This window comes from Salvelinus alpinus, chromosome 4, assembly GCF_045679555.1.
Source record: "Salvelinus alpinus chromosome 4, SLU_Salpinus.1, whole genome shotgun sequence".
Lineage (NCBI taxonomy): Eukaryota > Metazoa > Chordata > Actinopteri > Salmoniformes > Salmonidae > Salvelinus > Salvelinus alpinus.
Window position 1 is genome coordinate 81128254 of NC_092089.1, and position 20251 is coordinate 81148504.

At 43.1% G+C, this 20251-nt stretch overlaps 1 protein-coding gene across 6 annotated transcripts in view; it reads right to left on the reverse strand.

Annotated features, from left to right (window-relative positions):
• LOC139574524 (ecto-NOX disulfide-thiol exchanger 2-like) overlaps window positions 1-20251 on the reverse strand; it is a 349993-nt gene that overhangs the window by 245319 nt on the left and 84423 nt on the right. For 2 of the 6 annotated variants that reach the window (XM_071399196.1, XM_071399193.1), the window contains exon 1: window positions 14505-14650. The exons of the other annotated variants lie outside the window; for them this stretch is intronic. In XM_071399196.1, the coding sequence (XP_071255297.1) occupies window positions 14505-14526 (22 nt within the window). In that variant the 5' untranslated portion in view covers window positions 14527-14650. Of the gene's footprint in view, window positions 1-14504; window positions 14651-20251 lie in introns of those variants that run through there. 6 annotated transcript variants of the gene reach the window in all.

A 20251-nucleotide genomic window follows, 5' to 3' on the forward strand; every position in this document is an offset into this window, starting at 1 on the left:
CACAACTATACAGAAAAATATATAAAACTATCATGTAGTGTCATCCAGTCTAATGTTGCTCAGTAAGAAATACTGACACCCATATTTACAAGAGCTATCGCTTCCAGCATAAATTGTGATTGATCATTTGGTAAACAGCTTGGGATTTGAATGCGACCAAAAACCCTTCTCCTTATCCATTTATAATCACTCATGAATAAGTAGATTATACAGAAAGTTGGATAATTAAGCCACTGCATAAACAAATCCATGCTGAGAGTTACGGTTTTATGTAGGGATGTGACAAATTGTAATTTTCTTACATTTAAAAACGGCCACTTTATCAGTTTTCCATTAAAATGATAAAAATGTATAAGATTCCACATTAATTGACAATGCATCTGCCCTGCTGCTAGCAACGGTTTGGGTCTCACGGTGCATCCCTTTCAGTTGGTTCACCATGCACCTGTACTGCCATTACTGGAACTCAATTCAACCTTGCAAAGTTTGCATTTAACTTCTCAAAGAACTGCCATACAGGACTTGGCTTCTGTCGCTTGCCTTTCTCTGCCATTTTCCCAACTGTTAACAACGACGTAGTGGTGGAGAGTCGACTCCAAAAAATGTATTCCTCGACTCTGATTGTTGACCATTCACTAGGAATCGACTTCTAAAATGCAGTACTTCCTCGAGCACAAACACTTGCATCTTTCATAGCGAGGGACGGAGAGAGAGGGGAGGGGCACAGTACAGGCAGGTCGGCCAACAGGCAGACAGTCAGAACCATAAACTAGGCCTATCTAGCAGCAATCAAATGCTGTCTCACAATGGAATTCTGTATGTCGCAATTTCTTGGCTTGCAATGTCTCGCACCTTCAGCAAAACAGGGCCTATCATCAATGAATAGGCTATAATATTCTACACAAAACAGACCGAAGACTGAACACACACTCGCATCATTAGCGAAGAGAAAGAGAAGGCAAGCAAGCGCGAAGCTGTATCGCGTTAGTGGAAACCAAGACTGTTCTCAGGGCCAGCAGATGTGACTTTTCACAGCAGGTTAGGATAATTAACGTGGCCATGACAATGACTAGCACTGGCCCTAACGAGAGACCAAGAGGAAGTTAGGTAAACAAGCCCAATCCGCTCCATTAACACGAGGACCACAGGCTCTCCTGCCACCCCACCATTAATTATCTGGTCTTACAGGAAGATTAGAGAGAAAACAAGAGATAGGGAAAATAACACACAGCTACTCTACTGGGCCTCCCCTCTTTAATTACCAACCCAGCAGAAACACAGAGTCCAAACAGAGACTCATGGATCACGCACAGAAGAGCTTCAGTGGCTCTGGTCTGGCTCAGCTTAGATTCTCTCTCTCCCCTCCATTCATCCATCTGTCTCAATCAGCCGAAGAGACAGGCTAGGGGTGGTCTGGTCCTGTTAGCCATCTCAAGTCCAGTGTGTGTGTGCGGCTGGAGGGGAGTGGAGGAGTATGTCTGACTGTGTAGACACCAGCAGAGCAACAGCTGCAGCAGTCCCTCCCTCTTCCCTCCCCTGCGGTGTCCAGGCTGCTGAGAGGGAGGCAGATCTTCAGGAGAAGGCAAACATTTGATTGCAAAAAAGGTGATTAATGTGGGGCTGTCAGTGCGTCAACGGTTTGCATTCACACGGATCCATGACGCAAACACTGTCATAGCATGCACACACGTACATGTACACACACACTAAAGTCAAGATCATCTGAAGCCTTGCCAGGCAGAGTATTGGGGGAATGGTGTAAGGTGGTGTATGGAGAGCTGAGCTGTGTGAATACTGATGCACCACTGAGTTGGGGATGTGGAGCCATGAAGTGCTCTGAAAGTTTGGTAATGGCTCACATCAACACCATTATCCCAGAAACCCTACACCCACTCCTATTTGCATACCGCCCAAACAGATCCACAGATGATGCAATCTATATTGCACTATTTCACTCCACACTACCCTTTCCCACCAGGACAAAAGTAACACTTATGTGAGAGTGCTATTCATTGACTACAGCCTCAAAGCTAATCACTAAGCTAAGAACCCTGGGACTAAACACCTCCCTCTGCAACTGGATCCTGGACTTCCTGACGGGCCGCCCCCAGGTGGTGAGGGTGGGTAGCAACACATATGCCACGCACATATCCTCAACACTGGAGCTCCCCAAGGGTGCGTGCTCAGTCCCCTCCTGTACTCCCTGTTCACCCACGACTGCATGGCCAACACCATCATTAAGTTTGCAGACGACACAACAGTGGTAGGTAGGCCTGATCACCGACAACGAAGAGACAGCCTATAGGGAGGAGGTCAGAGACCTGGCCGGGTGGTGCCAGAATAACAACCTATCCCTCAACGTAACCAAGACTAAGAAGATGATTGTGGACTACAGGAAAAGGATGACCGAGCACGCCCCCATTCTCATCGACGGGGCTGTAGTGGAGCAGGTTGAGAGCTTCAAGTTCCTTGGTGTCCACATCAACAACAAACTAACATGGTGCAAACACACCAAGACAGTCGTGAAGAGGGCACGACAAAGCCTATTCCCCCTCAGGAAACTAAAAAGATTTGGTATGGGTCCTGAGATCCTCAAAAGGTTCTACAGCTGCAACTTATTTTTCACTGTCTTTTTACTGTTTTATTTCTTTATTTACCTATTGTTCACCTAATACCTTTTTTGCACTATTGGTTACAGCCTGTAAGTAAGCATTTCAGTGTAAGGTCTACACCTGTTGTATTCGACGCACGTGACAAATATACTTTGATTTCATTTGATATTATCTAGGCCTAATTCTTACAAGAAAACCATTGCATTGAAAGAAAGAAAATCTTAGATGAAGCATTTGTGTATATTTTTTAATTACTGACCAAGAAAGGGAATTTATTTGAAATGTTGGAACATGAAAGAAATTTCTTGAACTGCACATCTCGTTTTTTGTTTGTTTAACTAGGCAAGTCAGTTGAGAACAAATTGTTATTTACAATGACGGCCTACCCTAGCCAAACCCTAAGTCGGATGACACTGGGTCAAGTGTGCGCCACCCTATGGGACTCCCAATCACGGCTGGTTGTGATACAGCCTAGAATGGAACCAGGGTCTGTAGTGACGCCTCTAGCACTGAGATGCAGTACCTTAGATCGCCGAGCCACTCGGGAGCCCAAGAGGGTCCAAATTTAAAATAAAACAAACCTAGTAATAAGAATATAGAAACTGTCTAATAATAACTGGGGAAACACTAACATTAACAGAAAAAAACGTATAACTGCTAATAGGTATACTAATAAAACAAAATCACTGGATAACCTTATAACTATGAAGCACATGCTACAAGATCTGACATTAAGATAAGACTACAGATTAACTCATTCTGTTATCGTAACTTGGCTTGGATTTTCCATAATTTACGTACGTATATGAACTGAAGTTAAACAGACATTATCCTTTAAAACTGAGAAGATGCACTCATATGTAGCTTACTATATTGTAATGCTCAAAGTTCAGTTATGGCTGAGGGATATAATCAAGACCTAAGAACTCTGTTATAAAACAGTGATGTTGAGTGAGATGGAGGATTAGTTTGTATGAACAGAGATTGCATGACCCTCTATATGGAACAAATCCTGCTAGAATTAGGGGTTGCTTTGTTTTTTCATCAGCATCCTACATCTCTCCAATCAGACGGCTCCGTGCGCCCCAGTGTCATCACCAGTCTCAGACAGCCTTTGCCACCCGCCTCCATCAGTCAGGCTCTTTCTCTGTTGTTTACCCTTTAAATCAGCACCGTCACGCTACAGTGGCCTTCAGGGACATTTATCATATAGCTGTTAGCCACATCTGGCCCAGCAAAGATAGTAGCACATCTGGCCCAGCAAAGATAGTAGGCCAGAGTATGAGGTAATGCCCATGGTGTAAAGTAACTAAGTAAAAATACTTTGAACTACTAAGTAATTTTTTGGGGTATCTGTACTTTATTTATATTTGACAACTTTTACTTCCGTAAATCTTACATTTTTAAAGACTGCTGTCTGGTTTTTTAATGGTTTGGGCTAGGCCCTTTAGTTCCAGTGAACACAAAAGCATACAATGACATTCTAGAGGATTCTGTGCTTCCTAACTTCGTGGCAACAGTTTGGGGAAGGCCCTTTACTGTTTCAGCATGACAGTGCACCCGTGCACAAAGTGAGGTCCATACAGAAATGGTTTGTCGAGATCGGTGTGGAAGAACTTGACTGGCCTGCACAGAGCCCTGACCTCAACCCCATCAAACAACTTTGGGATGAATTGGAATGCCGACTGCGAGCCAGGCTTAATCGCCCATGAATGTGTGCAAGACATCATGAAAACAGCTGATCATCAAGGTATTTTGGAGTGCAATGTTCAACCCAGTGTCCAAAAAGGGTCTCTGTTGAAGGTTATGGGTCTTCCAGCAGGAGGACAACCCCAAGAACACATCAAAAGCACAAGGGAATGCTTCAAGAAGAAACTCTGGACTGTTCTGCCAGCGAAGAGTCCAGATCTGAATCACATCTTTAAGCTATGGTGAGAGCTGAAAACAGCAGTTGGTGGAGGGCACCACACAAATATTGAAGAATTAGAGCAGTTGGCTGGTGAAGAGTGGGCCAAATTGCCAGTAGAAAGGTGCAGAAAGCTCATTGATGGCTACAAGAAGCATTTGTTACCTTGGCCAAAAGTTGTGCAAGCAAGTACTAGCTCCAGGGTGCCAATAATTTTGTTCTTAAATTACTTGCCTAGTTAAATAAAGGCAAATAAAAATATTTTTGTAAATGCCATTTGCCTATATTTTCTAAATTTAAATTATAAACTTAAGTTTACAAAAATAAACGTGGTTCTGCAATGTTGAAAATCCAATATGCTGTGAAAACCAAAAGTTGTATTCAATTTAAAATTATTTGAGAAGAAATAGGAAAAAATGTAATTAAAGTGAAAGGGTGCCAATATATTTCACAGGCGATGTATAAATAAAGACCTGCATTAAAACAGAATCATTCTAAAACAAGGGTCTGGGGAGTCCATCTTCAGAGCAGTTATTTTCCTTTAATGATAAGAGGAGAGGATCCTGCAGGGCTCTGTGTCTCAGAGATAGTCAAAGGCTATTTCAGACAACGGCTCCACAGCAGAGACTAACGGCCCAGGATGCTGAAGGACTGCCTGGTGGCTCTGCTGCCTCCGGGCAAACAGAATGGGGTCTGTTAAAGGTTCCCAGAACGATTCATTAGGTTGTGGGGGTGTGATATGGGAACTGGGGGTTGCCTGTTGGTTCTGCTGGCTGGGCTGCATTGCTCTGTGGTACTCCTGGAGCCTGGCCCAGTCCTGTCTGTCTCACTGCAGCTGCTGGTCAGTGAGCACGCTAACAGACTAAAGCTAACAAGCCAGGAGAGGAGGAACAGATTTCATCCAGCATATGGAGGCTCACCAGGGCCCAAAATAAGCAGACCGCTGCAGATGCCCTCTGTACCTACAGAAAACAATTAATCCTCACTGTTCTCTGCCTCACTGACTACTGTCTTGTACTATTGGGGGCAGGAAATAGAGAGCGGAGGAGATGGGGAGGGAAAAAGAGGGAGAAAAATGGATGATAGATTAGGTTCAGAGAGCATTAATTTGTTGCTCTGAGGTAGGAGAAAAGAGTTGTGTAAAAATGAAGGCACAGCGATGTTCTTTGGCTTTTCACCCAGCCCACGCACTTTTCTCCAGTGACCTGTCCATGACTCTGGAAGACTCATATTTCTATTAGCTGGAAATAAAAGCCTTTATTAAAAGAGAAGGAAACAGACACACCAGAAGAGGTTTATAGAGACATGAGTTGCACACAAAGAAAAGAGAGAAGGAAATAGGGAGTGAATGGCAAAAATATAGGGGTTCAGAGAGGAGAGGAGCAGAGAGGAGCAGAGAGGTAGAGATGAACTGATCCTCTCCCACTGAGCTGCTTCAGACACACTGACCTCTTCTTTCATTCCAGAGGGAAGGAAGGTGTAGCAGATGACTAAAACACGGTCCATCTCTCTGTTACAAGCTTACAGAACTTGTCTTCACTCCTTATAAAGGTCAAGACTTTCTAAGCAATTCATGTCCAGGAAACATATGAATCACTTTCAGTTCAGTTGAGATGACAAAGTGTTCCAAAATGAACCCGCGTTTGAAGTGGGCCTACAAACCAGAGAATCTGACAGAAATACAGGAACTAAAACTGCCTCATTTCAGATTAGCCAAACACTTCTAATAGGAAGACTTAGTTTGCATAGAGGGCAGGTGCTCTGTCATTGACAGATGAAGAGTAGAGCTTGATTCGTTGGGTTGAGTTCCAGTGTGGTTCATTCATAACAAGCAACGTTTCCTCTCTAACAGCTCTTCTGAGGCCCCCCACTACCTCAAAATGCCCAACAGCCTCCCCCACCAGACCCTGAAATACAGCCCATAAAGCCGTAGGTCCACTATAAACCCGGAGCCGTCAGCTGATTTGTGGATCCAATTACCTTCCCTCTGTAATGGCCGTGTTCAGTCCCATGATGTTAAGTTAGTGGTTGTCAGCATCTGTCCGGGGGGCTTTAACCTCCACAGAGAACAGCAGAACCTCGGAAAACCTCAGTACAGCACTCCAGGAGGATCCTCCTAAAACCCCTCAGTACAGCACTCCAGGAGGATCCTCCTAAAACCCCTCAGTACAGCACTCCAGGAGGATCCTCCTAAAACCCCTCAGTACAGCACTCCAGGAGGATCCTCCTAAAACCCCTCAGTACAGCACTCCAGGAGGATCCTCCTAAAACCCCTCAGTACAGCACTCCAGGAGGATCCTCCTAAAACCCCTCAGTACAGCACTCCAGGAGGATCCTCCTAAAACCCCTCAGTACAGCACTCCAGGAGGATCCTCCTAAAACCCCTCAGTACAGCACCCCAAGAAGATCCTCCTAAAATGTGTGCTGTTGGGGATACTCGAGGACCGGAGTTGGGAACCACTGGCCTAACAGATACAACACAGAACACAAAGAAAGGGACTCCACATCACAGCTAGTCAGAAAACTCCTGTTAGGCTTTCTGAAGAAATACCACAGTTTTCAAAACAGTACTAGGACCACAAAAGATCAACTAAAAGAGAGGATGAACTAAAGATGATATAGCAATGAGAACTGTATTGAGAGTTGTACACAGGTAAACAAATGACAGTTGTGAACTAGACAAGAGTATACAAGCTAAACAAATGCAAAGCTCAAATCTATACAAGACCAAAACGTTCAATCTGCAATTAATAAATGTAACTAACGATGACATAGAAGTTAGAACTTCACCGGCAGTTTTCTACAAATAAAATGGAGTTTGAGTATGTATTGTGCAGAACAGATTACATCTAGCACTCATAAATGGAGAGATCAATGATGACATTTTAGAACTGAAATAATGAGCTGTCCTCAACTCAACTGTAGTATATCTACAATATTGCACAAGTGGCTATAAATGGTAAGAGACATGATCAGGCTGGTTGTGATCTAAAGAGTTGTCCTCAGCTCAATTCTTCAGTCAGAAACAGGCCAGGGGAGGTCCGAACTTGACCTCAAGCATCCTGCTGACCTCAACATGCATTTCACTGTTCTAAAATAGATATGGCAATAAACCAGGCAACCAAATGAAAGCTACATACTGTTCTCATCCCTTGAAAAGTTATACCTGTGTTGCATCACTTCCCCATAAATGCTGACCTCTCATTCTTCAAGAAGAGAAAAAAGTAGCTGAACAAACGTTAGTCTGTAAAATGTGTTAATTCAGTAAAGGCAGCCCATTATAAACCGAGCTGGGTGCAGTAAACAGGCAAGTACAGGCCTTACATTGAGCTCCTGTTGCCTTCAATCAAACACAGAGGCCTTCATAGCTTCTCCAAATGTATGAATTTGGACTTTTTCAATGTTCATGAAAGACTCTTCACAGTGGGGGTAGGTAGACGTGTGTGTTAACGCCAAATAAGATTCAACGCAAATACCTTCTGAAGCAAATGGAAAACTACCGGGCACTAGAGTTCTGTGGTTCACTCTCGTCTGAACATTCACAGAGCAGTGAGGTAAACAGAACCTTTGATGTAAATGTGTTCTAAGTCTTGTTTGCTAACAGTTCATGGAGACAAATGATTTCCCAAAGGAAAATAAAGAGAGTGAGATGTCCTTCATTCAATGCCACAACGCCCCTGTAAACTGAACACATCCTGAGAGCGTCTCTGCTATTCTATTAATAACGCATTCTGGTTCATGATGCAGCCATTTTTCCGGTGCCATTTTGTTTTTCATTACTTTCCATTTTTTTCCTGAGAGCTTTTTCTCCCTTCTAAACCAGGGGCCATAGAGATCTAGGCTCTCCATCTCTATTACTGTAGAATGATGGCTGCTTTCCAGACAGGCAATCTCAGTGGACAACTCAGTTCCATGGACCTAAACACTGAACCACAACCTCCGCTTCCTCCTTGCTCTATGTTCAACATGTCAATGTGATGAGACAAGTACAGGTCAAGAGGATTAAAAAAAGGTACAATGCAGCCATTTCTAACTCGATATTAAATAATTTCTCAGAATTAAGTACCTTACTGTGATTAAGTTCAATTAAAATGGTGAAAAAGATACAAAAATAGCTTCTTAGCAAAGAGCACTTTCTTAAGCAATTTTGTTAGGACTGTCTGAGGAGTGGTCTAAGTGGGGAGGGGGACACTGAAAACTAGCTGTTATTGGCAAAGAAGTTTGGAAGCCACTTTCTTTTTGGTCTATTGACTATTTTACCACCTCCTGATGTCACCATGGAAGGCCAAAACCAAAACAGGCTGAAATTCCAGGGAATCATCTTCATTTTTACAATTTCATTGTCTTATTCCAACCGCAGTGTGGAAATATATATAACACACAGGAACATCTATTTGACTGCACTTGGCCTTTAAATCTGTGCTATGCTCCACAATATATTACTCACTACTAAATGAGCATGCATAATTATGGCAATTCGTCATTCGTCAAACAGATAATACTCATGCAAAATGCAACCTTTGTGAAAATGTGAATTGGCTGCAAATTAATCATCCAATGAGATATTGGTAAAGAATAGGTGATTTCTTCCCCTTATGATCTGTATTTAGCCAGCAGTTATATGCGGGTACCTTCTCAGAGTCCGTGGCGGATATACTGGCGCACTCAGAGATGGAGTGTCTTGCACCCCTCTGGTGATCCATCATGACATGTGCTGTGCTACTTCAAATTGTTTTTCCTGGCAGTGTTGGGAAGGGAAAAGTGCATGAGCAACAACAAAAACTTGGGTTCACTTTATCTCTGGAGAGACCACTGAAAAAGAAGCCAGTGCAGAATAAAAACATTCCAAAACATGCATCCTGTTTGCAACAAAGCACTAAAGTAATACTGCATAAAATATGGCAAATCAATCCACTTCTTGTCCTGAATACAACGTGTTATGTTTGGGGCAAATCCAATACAACACATTACTGAGTACCACTCCCCATATTTTCAAGCATAGTGGTGGCTGCATGATGTTATGGGTATGCTTGTAATCGTTAAGGACTGGGGAGTTTTAAGGAGTGAATGGGAGTCAATTGGATGCTAGATCAAAAACCCAACATAAGCATTTTGTCAAAAAGAATTACAATACTACAAAATGTTTCAGAGATGAGATACTTTTGAGGAAAATAGGCAGGTTTCTCAACTCGTACCCAGAATTTGAGAAGGGTTGCGTGCCGATTAGCTTAGAAACCGTGTGATGCAGGATGACAATGTGAAGTGATTGGCCGACAGTCTGCTGTGTGGGGCATTATACATTTCTACATTCATTGCCCAATGGGATTCCAAACTCCTCCTTTCTATAATATCTCGGAGTAGACACTGCAAGGCCCCTCCGCCTGCTAGAGTGGCAGCTCTCTCCCTCGCACTTTATCAGCTCTAGTTAATAAAAAAGGTAGCTTACAAAGTGAATTTTCTGCTGCTTCCCTCACTCGGATTGGACTAGGTCTGGATCAAACCAGGTTTACCTGTACATTAAATAAATGTATGCATATAGGGTCCGGGTGGAAAAACCACAGGTCCATTTCGGAACACATCATACATTTGGACCTGCGAAGACCTCTACTTAAGAGGCCAAACATAACCCCATTCACAAAAGAAAACGTCACAGAAGCTAGACCAAAAATAGGGTGTTTTTGAGTTGTGTGTCTTTTGCAAAATAAACAAAAATTAACTACTGTTGGCATTTCATTTTCCTGCTGTACCGTAACCGAACCCAAAACCGCAATAAGTACCGAACCATGGGATTGGTGAACCATTACAACCCTAATAGAGATACAGAGCGATTCCATTGGAGCAGAGAAGATGATCCTCCCTGGTGAAAAGTTAATCTTCCTCCATCCTCCTCTCCTCTGTGAGACCATCAGTAAGGTTTTAAACTATAGCTATACAGCCTCAATTCTGCCTTATTCAATAGCAATACGTCTCTATCCCACTAACCCTACTGCAGAGACCTGAGCCCAAATCTGGGGCTCAAAGTGCTTGAGTACAGAGGCCTCCCTCAATCAGGTGGTTTGTGCTCCACAGAGCCCCAGAGTTGATCCTGAGACGTTCCCTTCCCAGACAGACATGCCGCTCCCTCCACTGCTTTAGACCAGACGAGTGGCTGGCTGACTGCTGCTGCTCTCAGGGATCTGACTGCCACACACTCCTACACACCCTTCAACTGAACCAATTCCAGAAACCCAGTTATCTCCTGAACCGCTCATCTGGAATAGCCTGGCCCACACGGCTGAACAATCAGGCCGACCCAGATGGGTTTTCTACCTGACACAGACATCGGAACAAAGGAAGTAAAACAACTATTACACCAGCAACCGACAGATTAAGCAAGAGTGGTGAGGCATTGATAGAATCTTAATTACGTTATTACAACAAAATCTACAACATCGGCTCAACAGATGGGGAAGGGTTCAATGGGTGATATCACCACAATAATATACTTCTGGCACCCCTCGAGAAACAAGAACTTTGAAAAACAAATGAAGTGTCCAGTAAAAATGTATTACTGAAACCAACACACATTTTTCCCATTGGGTGCTTTGAAACTTTGCTATGATGCTTGGAAATTGGTCTTTTGATGATGGTTTCTGGAAGGTCAAATAAGTTCACTGTGATATGTTTAAGTGTAGGCTACTGAGCAGTAGGTGGGTAGTCCAAGGATTGTGATGCTATCTCCACACTAGTTAGATGACGCTCAATCCATTAAATCAGAAAACAAACATTACTTTAACAGCACCTGCTGAAATTGAATTTTACTTTTATCGTTTCCATATTTACATCTCATTTCCACTGGGAGTTGAAACTGGCAGAGAGGATGAATATCTAACTACTCTCATCACATAGTAAAATGGCCTCCTCCGACAGGAAACACAACGCAGTGTAAAAATAGTCCTCAGATCGCTTACCCAGCAGGGCACAAAACAGTGAGAGTCTCCTTATCAGGGATAGAGCACGGTTTGTTGCATTAGCAGTGATCAGTTACACCGTTGCCCTAGATACCACATCTTTCAATTAGCCAATCCACAGAGCTGGAGAAGTGGAAAATCTGCATACCTGTCCACCGTGAGGAGAGCAGTATGAAAACAAGAAACTCAGTTACAGAAAACAGCGGAAAGGCAGCCTTATATATTATTTGCTTTCTAATATAGGAGGCCGGGTGCATTCAAATGAGCTTTGGATCAGGGAAGTATTGCAAATATGGCAAATCCCTATGCTTAGACTTTCTAATTAGTAATATAAACGAATTCAGACAGAGTACTATCTCACTTGACTAGCCTACCCCCTAAAAGAGGTAATTGTTGGTCAGTGTAATCAATTTGATGTAATAACAGTTGAATTGTATGTCAAATAAAAATTCAGACAACAATAAAAATACATTACTTTGCAATTAAATAATGAACTTGACCAGTTTTCTAAGACCGAACACAATCTCTCAAAGTCTTAAGAGCAGAGAGAGATTCATCAGGCTAAAACACTTTAAAGTCTTGACCTTGGGGGGAATGCCAGTTTAAAAGCTTCTCTAGGTAGGTCCATTATCAGGCTGAGGTGGAAGTTAGGGGAAATAGAATAAAGATGTTGATGGAAAGAGGAGGAATTGCTTCTGACAATCAATTATTAAAACAATGGTCACTGATTTGATGGAACGCTGATATGATTAGAGTAGAGTCTGGGGTTCTTTCTAGAGTGGAAACCCACCTGTCTCTGAGATGCATCTGGTAGAGACTCCTAAGGGACCAAATAGAGTAGCTGGAACACCTTAGAGTTCATAATGAACTACTTGGCAGTGGGGCAGACCATTAACCCTACTACTCCCTCTACAACATGGCGGCAAAAACTAGCAAATAGCCAGTAGCCACAAATCTGACAGGGAATGAGGCTTGTATCTATAGCAACTCAGTATCTGGGATTTCAGTAACCCTGAAAGAGCCCATCTCTTTTTGGGGCCTCTAGGCCCTCCTGAAGGAACCATAACAACGTTAGCAGATCTGTGCTTTACACCCCTTTAGCAGTGTACACCCCTGAAACCCCTGTACCAAAAGACTGCCAGAGGTATCCACAGAGAAAACGCTTTCTTTATTTCTGACTCAGATTTCATTATGCTGATTCTCTTTCCCCAAAGCCATGGCTCCACTTTCTGCTGAATCGTTAGCAAAACTGAACCTCAGTCTCCACATTAAAAAACAACCATTTTCCAAAGCTACCAAATGTCCTCATTTTACACGGTTTCTCTCTGCATTCAGTATTCCCCTCATTTATTCCACAGCACCATTATCCTGGGGCCACAGTGAACTCAAATCACAAAGATCCTTCTGAAACATTGCTCCTCAAATCTATATTGCTCCCTCCATTTCTCTCCTTCTCCCTCCATTATGAGGAATCTACAGATGCCCTCTCCATTGATCAGTGGGGAGCTGTACAGTGTGACGGTAAATGTCTGTCAGAGTGCATGGTGGACCTTTTCTTCATCATGGTTGGCCCTGTTGAAAGCGAGCAATCAACCTTGATTCATTCAGATGCTCATTAAATGTTTGTGCCCCTGGCCATGGAAAGAAAAGTGGGAGCAAGTATGCAATATTCCAGAGCCATTTTGTCACCATAGCTGAATTGAAAGTATGGCACAGAGAAACAAAATATTGCTTATGTCAGGTGAAGTCAATTACTAAGGGGAGAAAGCTAAACTCATACTTAATGCACAGCATCAGCATCATTCCCCTACAGAAAACGCATAGGCTGTGTTTATAGCCGTTCTCCTTTTCAGCATTCATACTGTATGCTTACCACTCTGGTCTCTGAGTTGATGGGCCCAGGGAACTCGGCAATTATGAACACTTATCCAACATTGGATGGCTGTGAGAGATGGAGTAAATCCTCCATGGTCAGAAACAGCAGAGGCTAAAAAGTCTTAAGATGCAGAGTCAGAGTGCAAGAGAAGCAGAGTAAAAGTCCCTTTTCTAGGGAGTTTTTCCTAGCCACCGTGCTTCTACACCTGCATTGCTTGCTGTTTGGGGTTTTATGCTGGGTTTCTGTGCAGCACTTTGAGATATCAGCTGATGTACAAAAGGCTATATAAATAAATTTGATTTGAGTAAGCAGGTTAATTTGAAGGCTCAATTTGCTTCTCCTGTAATTACACTGACTGTGGAAAACGTTCCATTTACCAGCAGCTATTTATATATCACGAGAAAATAAGTGAATAAATGAGAAGGAAATCTGAAAGAAGCCAGTGTGCAAAACCAGTGCAAAGTGCACACGCTCACCATATATTTGAATGACTTTTGCGCACAACGGCATATTCTCAAAAACAGATAGATGAAGAAAGTCGCCTATTTTCAGTTCGCTACTGGTGACGTATTATTTTCAAGACAGATTTAAAAAGCAACCATGGTCATTAACTAAATGAAACAAGAAAACAGTCTTCGGAAAAACAATAACGGAACTGACCAGTGTTATATTTCAGAACAGTGCCAAAGATAGAGCATTTGGGAGGACGCTTATCAACTTTATTCAAAATGCATTGTAAAAAATAAGCTAAATGAAATCAATAGACATTCTACAAGGGTTAAACAATTTAATCCAGCTAGGTTTACATCAATTTGTGAATAAAAATGTTAACGAGGAGTAGTCTTTTTTTGTCTCATCGAACCCGACTAGGCTCATGAACAGCAGGTATAACAAAGTGACGCAAAGACCTCTACTTGGTCACTGTCGTTAAGATGTTCGCATGTTGCTTCCGTCAGTAATATACTTAATGGACCTGCAGTGATCAAATACCTAGTCCTCCTCGAAATTCGTCTACAACAACGTGCATTCATTCATTCTACGATTGAGATAACAGCCATATAGAAGGCGGCAAAACTCCCCGAAAATAACAGAGCGAGAGGAGCAGACAAGAGCTGGTATTATGTAATACTGTAACAAAATGAACACACGTTAGATCTTACCTCTATACTGCAAGAGAAACATTGTTTACAGTCCGTACAGCAGAGGATGGTGAGCCCTCGTCGCCTACTGCAACGCGAATCGTCAAGAATATAAATCCGTTGGATTGAGAGAAAGGGAGTTTGTTCTCCAGTCCGTTTCGCCCTGCAGACTGGGCTGTAGCGCGAGAATGAGGGAGGGTCTTGCAGCTCGCAGAGCCTCGCACTCATATAAACCACATTCCCGAATACATGTAACCTACGTTTACAAGTGAACAAAGTATAGCCTGCCAGATGGTACCCGCAAGGGTGTATTACTGAGAGTGCGCAAAGGGCACCAGTGATATGCTCAAGAATATGTCAATCCCGTTTTCCCACAGCTGACAAAATACTGTAGGCTACAGTTTGTCGGTGTCCGCAAAGGCGGACCAGTTAAAGGGACTCTGCAGGGCCATTGACAAATCATCATGGGTTCTGATATCAATAGGTTTTGTTGTTAAACCCGGAGTATTACATTGTACAAATCTAAGTAGCATTTTTATTATGGAAAAACATGTTAAAGTACAATAGTAATTAACCTTGAGTTGCTATAGAAGAGTGAGCTTGTGTGTAGGGTAGGTTATTTTCTAAATGTAATCTGTTAGTTACCTGTTCAAAATGGTAAATAAGTAACATCATTTTTGGAGTACACAAACTCAGTAAAGTAATCTGATTACTTTGCTACTTTTAGATTACTTTCCCTTTAAGAGGGATTAAAATATAAAACATGAATATTATCAATTTAACGAAATCTATTACAGGATAAATCAATGTTAGAGTTTACATAGCTGGCCATAAATGGATGTTGCATTTTACTGTATGGTTTGGTTATGTAGGCTTCTTCTAATTCATTGGTTTGGTTATGTAGGCTTCTTCTAATCCATTGCTTTCTATTAGACATGATTAGGCTATATCTTTACATTAAAAACCAACATCTCAGATTTCCAGTCAATCCCAATTCATTTAATACACCTTGATCTTCAAGAATAGGACTTGGAAATATAGATTAGCCAATGTAAATTTACCCGAGCATAACCCAAAAGCTAAGGATTTACTAGTCTACTCTGTCGTTTATGATTTTGCTGTCATGGACTGATTGGGGTCATTACTTCGAGTTTAAAAATGCTTCTCTCATGGAATGGCATGCTTCGAACACTACCGAAAAGTGCTATTTGCATTTGAAAAATATATACCATATGCTGCATTTGCTTTAGGCTTATTTTTATGTTTTGTTGGCGACACTTGGATATCTCAATAATTTGCAGCAGTTTAAGTGTTTGTGTGAGTTTGAGCATGTGTCCGTTAGGCCTACTAATCAGCACAAATTAGATTGAGCAATAAAAGCCCCACTTCAACTCAGCCATTGGGTTAAAATACACATATGCATTTGTGACCAGCCATCCATAACCAAAACAATATAAAGCACAAATAGCAGCAGTTTGATTCACATCAACGCCATGTAGATATCTATAATAAGTGATATCCGTATTGCCCCGTCCATAGGCTACACCACTGCTTTCGTCCTCACCTCCAAGCGTTTGTTCAAGTTGAATAATTTTGGATGCCAACAGCAGTCACACCATTGGAAGACATAGCTTGGACTGTAGCCTACAAAATGCTTATTCCTGCTCTTTTCCATTTGGTGTGTAATAGTGGTCTCTGACCTGGTCAAACTTGCTCAGGGGGGGAAAAAAACATGAAACTTTGCTGATTTGAATGTCATTAAGAAAAGAGAAAGGCGTCATTTTTTTTCCCCTCAAACAGCCTTTCTGAACTATCTATGGAATATGTAAAATTTGATCATATTTTTTCTGGTAACGTAACGGATTAATTTTTTTGTTCAGTAACATGTAATCCATTACTCCAACCCTGTGTGTGTTGTGATGGATGGGTTGGTGCTGCTTACATAGAAATAGCACTGATGAGCCCATTAATATATTATAACAATCTCTCTCAGTACAAGTCATTTTCAGTCTCATCTTCAGCCTTGGGAAGTGCAGTCATACGAAGACAGTACCTTGGAGTGCCAGCTGGGGGCACCACTGTTAGCATACAAAGTTAGGTCATGTGTCATTAACAGTGATGTTCATATGGACTGTGAGCTTCTCCCACCATGCAGCGCAGAACTCAAGGCCTGATAAATAATGCACCATTTTACTGCAGACAACCAAGCAGACTGTGAGCAGTCTAGTGTGATGATTTAATCTCAGTCCTGTGAACCTCTTCACCATGGAGACAGCACTCATATCAAATGAGCCTCAAAGTGTCCCTTTTCTCAGAATGAAACATGTAGTAAGTTGAAGGAAAGGAGCAAACATTCAAAGTCCATTTCTATCTGGGTTGTCATTTCAAAAAGAAGCCAGAAATCCATACTACATTAATATACACCCCCCCCCCCCCCCCCAAGGAGTAAAACCATAAAAACACATTAGTAATGGAAGATGAGCGTAGAGTGGAGTGGTCTTATCAGAGATCCACATGGGTCCACTGAAATCAGCGGAAAGATAACGACAATGGTAAAGAGATAGAGTATCATTGAACATGTTGATTTGTTCACCTTCTCGGAGAGCCTAGCTTAGTGAAACAAGTCAAACTGGTTCACTAATACCTACATTTTTCTAAATGGAGTAAATATCAAAACAACCTAAATAAAATTGTGTAGAGTGTAGAGGTTAGACTTTATTTGCACAGACTCTCTTGCACTGGCTCTATGCACACTCACTGGACTCTACCCACACATTCTACACTAATACTCCAAAACACCCACACGCTACTGCTACGCTGTTTATTATTTATCCTAATTGCCAAGTCACTTTTACCCAGACCTACATGTACATATTATCTCAACTACCTCGTACCCCTGCACATTGACTCGGTACCGGTACTCCTTGTCTATAGTCTTGTTATTGTATTGTGCTACTATTTCCTTTTTGTAAATTATGATAAAACGTATTTTTTTAAACTCTGCATTGTTGGAAAAGGGCTTGTAAGCATTTCATGGTAAGTCTACACCCGTTGTATTTGGATTAACTTCCGGTTTGGAGCGTGCAGTCGCAATTCCGCCTCGCTCCACAGGTAGTTTTACCATTTTCATTCATTTTCATTACAGTACAACGGTTTGATTTGTTTGATCTTAGCTAGCTACATAGCCGTCTTTGTATCAAAGATAATTGTGTAGTTATTGAGGTTATTGAGGTTATTGAGGTTCGCTAGCCAGCTATTTTCGTCCGAACGTAACAACGTAGTCAACACTGCTAGCTAGCCAGCTAGCCACCGAATAGCAGCATAGCAGCATAGCAGCACTGGAGAAACGATTACATTACAACGGAACGACTTGATTAGTGTAGTGTTAGCTGGCTACACAGTTCTCTTTGCTATCTTTGTATCTAAGATAATCGTGTAGCTTAGAGTTGGTTAGAGTAATTATTCGGTTAACTAGCCAGCTATTTTCGTAACGTAACGTAGTCAACACTGCTAGCTAGCCAGCTAGCCACCGAATAGCAGCATAGCAGCTCTGGAGAAACGATTACATTACAACGGAACGACTTGATTAGTGTAGTGTTAGCTGGCTACATAGTTGTCTTTGCTATCTTTGTATCTAAGATAATTGTGTAGCTTAGAGTTGGTTAGAGTAATTATTCGGTTAACTAGCCAGCTATTTTCGTCCACCGCGCTGCGCTGCCGTCTCCTACCTAGTCAACACTGCTAGCTAACACTGCTAGTTAGCCAACTTCTACCGAATAGCAGCACTGTAGAAACTCACACTACAACTTACATTACAACGGAACGACTTGATTAGCGTAGTGTTAGCTAGCTACATAGTTGTCTTTGCTGTCCTTGTATCCAAGATAATTGTGTAGTTTTTGAGAAATTGTCGAGGTTACCTAGCCAGCTACACGTTCAAACAAAGTCAACAACGCAGCCAATGCTAGCCAGCCTACTTCACCGCCAGCAGTACTATATCATTTTAGTCAATAAGATTTTAGTCAATAAGATTTTATTTTATTTTTGCAACGTAAGCTTAACTTCTTGAACATTCGAGACGTGTAGTCCACTTGTCATTCTAATCTCCTTTGCATTAGCGTAGCCTCTTCTGTAGCCTGTCAACTATGTGTCTGTCTATCCCTCTTCTCTCCTCTCTGCACAGACCATACAAACGCTTCACACTGCGTGGCCGCCGCCATTCTAACCTGGTGGTTCCAGCGCGCACGACCCACGTGGAGTTCCAGGTCTCCGGCAGCCTCTGGAACTGCCGATCTGCGGCCAACAAGGCAGAGTTCATCTCAGCCTATGCGTCCCTCCAGTCCCTCGACTTCTTGGCATTGACGGAAACATGGATTACCACTGACAACACTGCTACTCCTACTGCTCTCGCCTCGTCTGCCCACGTGTTCTCGCACACCCCGAGAGCTTCTGGTCAGCGGGGCGGTGGCACTGGGATCCTCATCTCTCCCAAGTGGACATTCTCTCTTTCTCCCCTGACCCATCTGTCTATCGCCTCCTTTGAATTCCATGCTGTCACAGTTACCAGCCCTTTCAAGCTTAACATCCTTATCATTTATCGCCCTCCAGGTTCCCTTGGAGAGTTCATCAATGAGCTTGACGCCCTGATAAGTTCCTTTCCTGAGGATGGCTCACCTCTCACAGTTCTGGGTGACTTTAACCTCCCCACGTCTACCTTTGACTCATTCCTCTCTGCCTCCTTCTTTCCACTCCTCTCCTCTTTTGACCTCACCCTCTCACCTTCCCCCCCTACTCACAAGGCAGGCAATACGCTTGACCTCATCTTTACTAGATGCTGTTCTTCCACTAATCTCACTGCAACTCCCCTCCAAGTCTCCGACCACTACCTTGTATCCTTTTCCCTCTCGCTCTCATCTAACACTTCCCACACTGCCCCTACTCGGATGGTATCGCGCCGTCCCAACCTTCGCTCTCTCTCCCCCGCTACTCTCTCCTCTTCCATCCTATCATCTCTTCCCTCTGCTCAAACCTTCTCCAACCTATCTCCTGATTCTGCCTCCTCAACCCTCCTCTCCTCCCTTTCTGCATCCTTTGACTCTCTATGTCCCCTATCCTCCAGGCCGGCTCGGTCCTCCCCTCCTGCTCCGTGGCTCGACGACTCACTGCGAGCTCACAGAACAGGGCTCCGGGCAGCCGAGCGGAAATGGAGGAAAACTCGCCTCCCTGCGGACCTGGCATCCTTTCACTCCCTCCTCTCTACTTTCTCCTCTTCTGTCTCTGCTGCTAAAGCCACTTTCTACCACTCTAAATTCCAAGCATCTGCCTCTAACCCTAGGAAGCTCTTTGCCACCTTCTCCTCCCTCCTGAATCCTCCTCCCCCTCCTCCCCCCTCCTCCCTCTCTGCGGATGACTTCGTCAACCATTTTGAAAAGAAGGTCGACGACATCCGATCCTCGTTTGCTAAGTCAAACGACACCGCTGGTTCTGCTCACACTGCCCTACCCTGTGCTTTGACCTCTTTCTCCCCTCTCTCTCCAGATGAAATCTCGCGTCTTGTGACGGCCGGCCGCCCAACAACCTGCCTGCTTGACCCTATCCCCTCCTCTCTTCTCCAGACCATTTCCGGAGACCTTCTCCCTTACCTCACCTCGCTCATCAACTCATCCTTGACCGCTGGCTACGTCCCTTCCGTCTTCAAGAGAGCGAGAGTTGCACCCCTTCTGAAAAAACCTACACTCGATCCCTCCGATGTCAACAACTACAGACCA